Source organism: Orycteropus afer, unplaced genomic scaffold, assembly GCF_000298275.1.
Source record: "Orycteropus afer afer isolate SDZICR_OR568_19922 unplaced genomic scaffold, OryAfe1.0 scaffold00278, whole genome shotgun sequence".
Lineage (NCBI taxonomy): Eukaryota > Metazoa > Chordata > Mammalia > Tubulidentata > Orycteropodidae > Orycteropus > Orycteropus afer.
Window position 1 is genome coordinate 3,702,385 of NW_006921865.1, and position 7,838 is coordinate 3,710,222.

General features: G+C 38.6%; 1 protein-coding gene across 1 annotated transcript in view; it reads right to left on the minus strand.

Annotated features, from left to right (window-relative positions):
- Positions 1–5,155: 5,155 nt before the first annotated feature.
- AGA (aspartylglucosaminidase) overlaps positions 5,156–7,838 on the minus strand; it is a 15,014-nt gene continuing 12,331 nt past the window's right edge. The window contains exons 6-8 of the mRNA XM_007950570.1: positions 7,721–7,828; positions 6,890–7,023; positions 5,156–5,256 (exon numbers count right to left, since the gene is read on the minus strand). Coding sequence (XP_007948761.1) covers positions 5,156–5,256; positions 6,890–7,023; positions 7,721–7,828 — 343 coding nt within the window. The remainder of the gene's footprint in view (positions 5,257–6,889; positions 7,024–7,720; positions 7,829–7,838) is intronic.

Sequence of the window (7,838 nt, forward strand, 5' to 3'; positions counted from 1 at the left end):
CTGACAAGGGACTTATCTCTAAAATTTATAGAAAACTCCAACACCTCAACAACAAAAAGACAAATAATCCAGTTAAAAAGTGAGCAGAAGACATGAATAGACACTTCACCAAAGAGGATATTCAGGTGGCCAACAAATATATGAAGCAATGTTCACAATCATTAACCACTGTTGTTGTTGTTGTTTGCCATCAAGTCGGACCCAACTCATAGCGACCCCTCCTTGGGTTTTTGAGGCAGTATCACTACGGAAGTGATTGCTTCATCTTCCTTCTGAGGAGTGGCTGGTGGGTTTGAAGCGCCAGCCTTCTGGTTAGCAGTCAAGTGCCTTAGCCACTATGCTACCAGAGCTCCCTCATTAACCACTAGAGAGATGCAAATCAAAACAACAATGAGATACTATCTTGCCCCAGCACTACTAGCAATGTTCAACGAGACAGAAAATAACAAATGCTGCCAAGGATGTAGAGAGATCAAGCCTCTTATACACTGTTAGTGGTACTCTAAAATGATACAACCACTGTGGGAAGCTGTATGGTAATTCCTTAAAAAGATGGAATTAGAAATACCATTTGACTCAGCAAGTTCATTACTAGGTATATATTCAAAAGAAATGAGAGGCAGGACAAGAACAGACATAGGCACACCCATGTTCATCACAGCACTATTTACAATAGCAAAGAGATGGAAACAACCTAGATGCCCATCAACAGAAGTATGGATAACCGAACTATGGTACATACACACAATGGAATGCTATGCAGCCCTGAAGAATAATGTACAATCTGCAAAACACCACATAACGTGGATGAAGTTGGAGGATATTATGCTGAGTGAGATAAGTCAATTACAGAAGGACAAATATTTTATTAGTCAGTTATTGTAAAAAGTCAAGGAAAGGTTTATATATGGAAGAAAATTTCTTTGTTGGTTAGCAGGAGTGGGAGGGGAGAGGAGGGAACACTGCTAGATAGATAGAAACAAGTGAATTTGGGTGAAGGGAAGTGCAATGCACCAAAAGTGAGTGATCAACACAGTGGCATTGAGGAAGAGAAAGACATGAAGAGGTGCATGTGAGGTACAGACAACAAAGATGAACTCTTTTGCACATACAGTACTGCATTGTCAGTGATGGGAAACATTGATCTGCAGATGGATAGATGGGTTGACAGGCTGAATGATCCGGGATGTCTGTGCAGGGAGGAGGTGCCCATGACCATGCATAGGGTCGGCAGATGATATTTCTACAAGTGTAGTTGTATGTTCTGTAAGAATGTCCAGGTATACAGTAGAGCTGACAAGGGACAAGGTTGTAGTCACTTCTTGGTCACGGCCAGCTACCCAGAGGGAGCAAGTAGTTGGACCTGTGAGCTAAGGACCATGGTCAGAGGGAACACCAAGCTCAATTGTCATAACATACTACACAAAAACATTGTTCCACATGCTACTTTGGTGAGTAGTGACTGGGATCTTAAAAGCTTGCAAGCAGCCATCTAGATACAACCATGGGACTCTCCTCATCCAGAGCAAAGAAGGATGAGAAAAACCAAAGACAGATGGAAACAATTAGTCCAAGGGACTGGTACACCATGCGATCCTCAGCTTATATGGCTATGAGACCAGAAGAACTAGACAGTATCCGGCTACTGCTGTCAACCACTTGGAGGCAGATCTATGTAGGAGATCCTGGGATAGAATGGAAGAACAATGTGGAACAAAACTCAAAATAATTTAAAAAAAATGCTGGTGGAACCCTTCAGATTATGGCTCCCAGCTGCCCTTCAGGTCTGGAATTGAACCCATTCTTATGGCTTCCAACCAAATGAAAGACAGCCCTATGAGCTGAACATTTACGTTAGGTCAATGTTCACCCCTTGAGAAATCCTAGGAGAATAGAAAGACCGTGTAAGCACTGGAACTATGGAGAGGAAGTGGGAAGAGAACTGTGGCATTGTGGGAAATTGCAGTCAACGTCACGAGACAAAGTGTATGTGAACTGCTACATGGAAAATAAATTTGATCTGTAAATTTTCACCCAAATCACAATAAAATTTGTATTTAAAAATATCACAGTGTAGGAAATTCTATGGGGCAGTTCTACTCTGTCAAACAGGGTCACTATGAGTCAGAATCAACTCAAGTGCATACACAACAGCATGTTCAATGAAGTCACAGGAAACACTAAACTAGTGAATAGCAAACCATTGTTCCTAGAGCAAATAAATCATTCATTTCCTGTAAACATCAGGTTATATTTTCCATATACAAATATAAAAATTCCTGAAAATAAAATTATACAAAGACAAAACACTAAGTTTTATAAAACACATTCTTGGTAAAGCAACCCTCACACAACTCCCTGCCCCTCCTCTGGGCCGCCCACTCAGGGCCTCTAGCCTGGAACATCTTATATGAAGATAACATAGTTTGTACTGGGCATTCTGCCTTGTTAGGTGGTATTTCTCAGCTTCACACATTGTTCTGCTTATGTGTGTGTTTCACATGACACCTGACCAGCCCGACCACTCTGTCTAACCCCCAATGAGAAGGGACATGGTCCTTTGCCTGCAGCACAAGAGGGGTTTGTGCATCCCACCATCCAGTGTTGGCTGTAGTATGATCTACTGGCTATGGGGATTCGATGCTCCTACTGAAGCTGATCATACTCTGCTTTTCTTTAAGAAGTGCTATTCCAACCAATGCCTATTAGTGTCTTACCTACTTTGACACTTCATTACGTGTTCTGGTTACCTAATGCTACTCTGACAAGAACATACCATAAATGGGATTGCCTTAACAAAGAGGAGTTTATTCTCTTACAGTTTGGAGGCTGTAAGTCCAAGTTCAAAGTGCCAGGCTCTAGGTGAAAGCCCCTCAACCTTGGGGTCCAGTTCTGCTTCCTGCTCCCAGCCCACTTGAGCTAGAGGCATTTCTTCAGACAGCTGTTAGCTGCTGAGGCTGACAAGCCCAAAGTTGACAAATAAAATGGCACAGTCCCGATGTTTCCAAACCACACGGCAAATAAGTCCATTGTAAGTCCCAAGGTCTGCAGAGCATGTTAGGCTGCTGAACATGGCTACATGCAAGGTCCAAGCATGCCTTAAGCTAGAGACTATCCCCAAGGAAAGTCAGCCTAAGATTCCAAGAATTGTCCTTCTCAAAGTGTCCAAAATACCAGAATAGAATTCTGCCATGGGAAGTATTTCAGTGACATGGAAGAGTGTGGCCCTATTCATAAATACAGCCTCAAATGCAAGTGCCTAAACTATACTGCCACCTTTATGCCAAAACACAAAGATTTGAAGTGAAAAGCCAAGCAGACAAAGCTGACAGTTTTTCAAACTTGTTTGGGAAGGGAGATCTCCAATACTTATCAACAAGTCACAAGAGCCAAACTTTTGAGGTGCTACCCTCTTTGATGTCTTTTTCTTCTACAGAATAAGTTCCACCAACATCTCGGTTTTCATGGGACAAGCCAGAATCAAGAGGCTTAACTTGACAGCACAGTTCCCCATAACACTGGGGAACTCCAACAAAGGTATGGTTTATGTTAATGTTGGTTGGAGTGTGTTCTGGTTACCTGGCACTGCTCTAACAGGAATATACCACAAATGGAATGGCCGTAACAGGAGTTTATTCTTAAAATTTGGAGGCTTTAAGTCCAAGTTCAAAGTGCCAGGCTGTAGGGGCTGGGTGAAAGCCCCTCAACCTAGGGGTCCAGCTCTGCCTCCTGCTCCCGGCCCACTGGAACTAGAGACATTTCTTCACCCAGACAGCTGCTGGCTGCTGAGGCTGAGAAGCCCCAAGGTTGACAAGTTTGGCTCTTGTACACTAGAAGGTATTTTCAAAGTTCTTCTGCAGTCTTTGATCTGCAGAACCTGCTTCACCTTCAAGTTCAACATTTTTCACACTACATCACATTTAAAATGTGTGAGTGAGCCAGCACTAGCTAAGAAAAGTTTAAAATTTTACTGGCCATTTTGGCTTTCAGACTCATATGCTGTCAACTACACTATTTTTATCAGCTTCCATTTCATGAATCCACAACTTAACCACTTTTTCATTTTTTCTATAGATTCACTGTGAACTCTAAATGTTACTTTAGCACTCTGTGGGACAGCCTCATTTACAGACCAGAGAATTTCCTTTTGCTTTCCCTGGATGTTACCAAATTGTTGACTGGCATTGAACTTACAGCCAACAGCACTGTAACTCATGCCTGAACGCACATATTTTCTCTGTAACATACATTATTCTTGCACTTAGAATGCTACACAGTACTTCAGCACTACACTGAGGCCATTTTAAATATCAAAATTATTTTCAAAACATGAAAATGTGGCACTAAATAGACTGTACAAAGGATACTTGTTTACTGTATGGCGGCTGAAACAAGAAAGCAGAGCACTGTCTGCCTCCACTTCAGCTGGGAACATGTTCATTGGGCAACGCAAATTTTTTGCTACGCTGCACATGTACATGTCCAAAAATGACTATGAAAGTGACGCAAATGATAATTTTGGGGGTCACACACGAATTTTAGTGAGTAGAAAAATTCACAAATCCAGAATCTGCAAATAAAGAGGATCAACATTACATGCAAACCCAAAAGCATCTATATTAGCAGCATTCTTCCCTCTTCAAATTATTAGGATCATTGTGAAAAACTAATAATCAGTGATGAAAGATGTATCACTGTAACAGACTGAAATTAAATCAGTTCTCATCATGCTGTAACTGTTACTGTTTTCTTTGTGTTTAAAAAACTTGGATCTCTATTTCAAGTATACATTGATTTCTTTTGGCTTTAATATATCACTATGGAAAAAAATCACCATAAGTAACAATTTCTTCAAACATCATTCAGAAATCTAAGTATCGCTTAAAATTTAAATATGTACAAAATACACATACAAACTCGTAATTTTTTAGGGGCAATACAAACTCACAGTTTTTTAGGGGCCACCAATACTTTAAGTAAAAACAGATAATAAATTTCAGATATGTCAAGTGAGAGTGTCACTTTGGCATAAATTTATTTTTGTGCTTGTATTACACAAAGAATTCAGAATACATGAGGCATACTATATGATAAGTAATGTTTTCAGCCTTTGTTTCCTTCTTCTTTAAATACAGACACTGACAGAAAAGATGGATTAGATGCAGTCTACTTTTTCCTCAGTTGGTTGATTTTTTAGAGAATTATAAACCATGAAACTAAACTGAGTAAATGTTGGAAGTTTATTGCAAGCAGCACCTGGGGCCAAGAAAAGAGAAAATTGTTTGGTTAATACACACACACACACACACACACACTCATTGCTACTAATTTGATTCTGATGCACAGTGGCCCTACAGGGCAGATTAGAACTGCCCCATAGAGTTTCCAAGGTTGTAAATCTTTACAGAGGAAGCAGAGTGCCTCATGTTTCTCCCAGAGAGCTGCTGGTGGGTTCAAACTGCTGACCTTCTGGTCAAGTCAAGTGCTTAGCTCTGTATCACCAGGACTCCTTTTGGTGCATATTTATTTTGATGTTGTTTATTTGCCTAAATGTTGGGTATTATACCTTCTGTCCATCTAAGCCACAGAGAAGTACACTAGCATTGTTCTCATTAGTAGTGAGCAACAGTGCATATAAGAGGAAAAAAAGACGTCATGAGCAGCTACGTCTGGGAATCGCAGAAAAATGACTAACAAGTTTTACTCTCTATATATGCTGTGGTTGTAGCCATTATTTTCTTATTTATTTTTATTAAAAAAAAAAAAACAAACTTTTTTTTTCCTAGGTCTAACAACAACACCCACATTCATTTATATACCCCTTTCCCCTTCCATGCCCTCATGTTCCTTACCCTTTTCCTTTCTAAATAGAATGAGAGAACAGTTATTTCTTTGTCAAGATGCTCTAACAAGTTCATTTCAGTGCTGCCCCACCTGTGTCAACAGTGGATTTCTTCTGTTCAAACACCTAGTGGGTTCTCCTCCTGTTGTCATTATTTTAAATATAAGGAACTCGCCATCTATAATTTAATAATTATCATTTTTATATCCTATTAAATCCAACTTTGAACCTTCTAAGGTTGATTTCTTGAGAATCAATAAAACTGAATTATTTTGTACATAGAGCCTATTCCTCCCCATCACTCATATTGACTTTCTATCTTAGTTCTTAGAAAAGAGTAAGAAATTCCTCAAACAAGTTTTTCAAACACAGAATTGTGGGAAATAAAAGATCAAAGAACAGTAATAAGCAGTCTAACCTAATAAGTCATATTGATCAGTAAGCTGTATATGTTCTGCATCTGAAAATTCACTAATGAGAGCCAGCAGTGGTTGATCTTGAAATGCTTTGAAATCCTGACAGGCTCACAGAGAAAGTAAATGAAGCAAAGGACAGACCTAAAACACAGTGTGAAAATAATTCTAACTTCTTTTAGTTTTTACTCCTCAGTAACACATTTTTTATCTTGGGGCCACAAGATCTAAATGGCTGAGACATTTAAATCACAAATTGATAAAAAGTACAGAAGACAATTTCTTGCTATCTTCTTGTAGTTACAAAAAAATATTTAAATAGATTAGCCCATCTCAACATGTTCTGTAACTGAAGCTAAACTATACTAGGAAAGCTATGAAAGAGAACCTCTAACAGCCAAAGAATAGATCATAACTATCAGCACCAAAGGAGCATTTTTGGGTATATTTTTAACACTTTGTGGGTCTCAAAAGATTCACAATTGATTAATGCAAATCAATTAATATTTACCCAGTGCCAACTCTACATACGAACCCCTTTCTATTATATAGTAGTAAAATACACTATTTTAAAATGTACATTTTGATTAACATTTATAAGTTCAAGCATATGCAAATTCCAAATATAACTTACCATAACTTCCAGTCATGTTGGCACATATAACAGCCCCAAAGAAATTTGGAAAATACTTCTGAATTCTTGAAATCACTTTTTGGCAAGCTATGGTTGGATCTACTCCTCTTCTCATATATTCTACAGCTTGGTAGCTAATTTAACAGAGGTAAAATTTTATTGTCATGGAGTAAATCCTAATTCTAAATCGAGCTACCTCAAGTTAGAAATATAAAAATACCCAAACTGTCATATTTGATAGAATATATTAACGAACAGGAGTCAGCAGCTATTACTAAAACATTGATATCAAAGCAAGTGAAGTTTGATACAATGTCTATCTTTTCAAATAATCCACTCATTAGCATCAGATAAGAAGGACCATTATTTTTTGTTTTGGCTGAATAACTGTCATTTAAGTTATTAAAGCTAGAAGTCATAAAGTATAGAGGTTATATCCAAATGAAAGAAGGATCAACCATCAAAGGGGAAAATAATATGCATGCACAAAATATCCAATTGTAAAGATCATCTTTAAATAACTATAAATGGCTCCATCTCCTACTTTTACCTTCAATTATTACAGTTCCACTGCTCAGTGACTTATATAAATTATTTAAACAGATCTTAAGTATTCTCATCAATTCAGAAGAACTATGTTTGCTTAATTTAAATGATTATCATCATCAAAATGATAGGTAAAGTCTTTATGGACACAGCTTCTAAAAAGCTCCCGTACACACAAACTGGAAGTACAAGCCACCCCTCCTCCCCCAAAAAATACTTTCCATCTTAACAAAGAAAATGTATTCTCTCAAGGTCTCTAATATTCCCAAACACAGGAACCCACACCTCGGTAGGAAGCGCATCAATATATCACCATCTCCAGTGGCTGCAGCTGCTCCTGCAGTATCATCAGCATAGGCTCCAGATCCAGGTATTGGTGAGTCTCCTATTCGGCTTGAAAAGA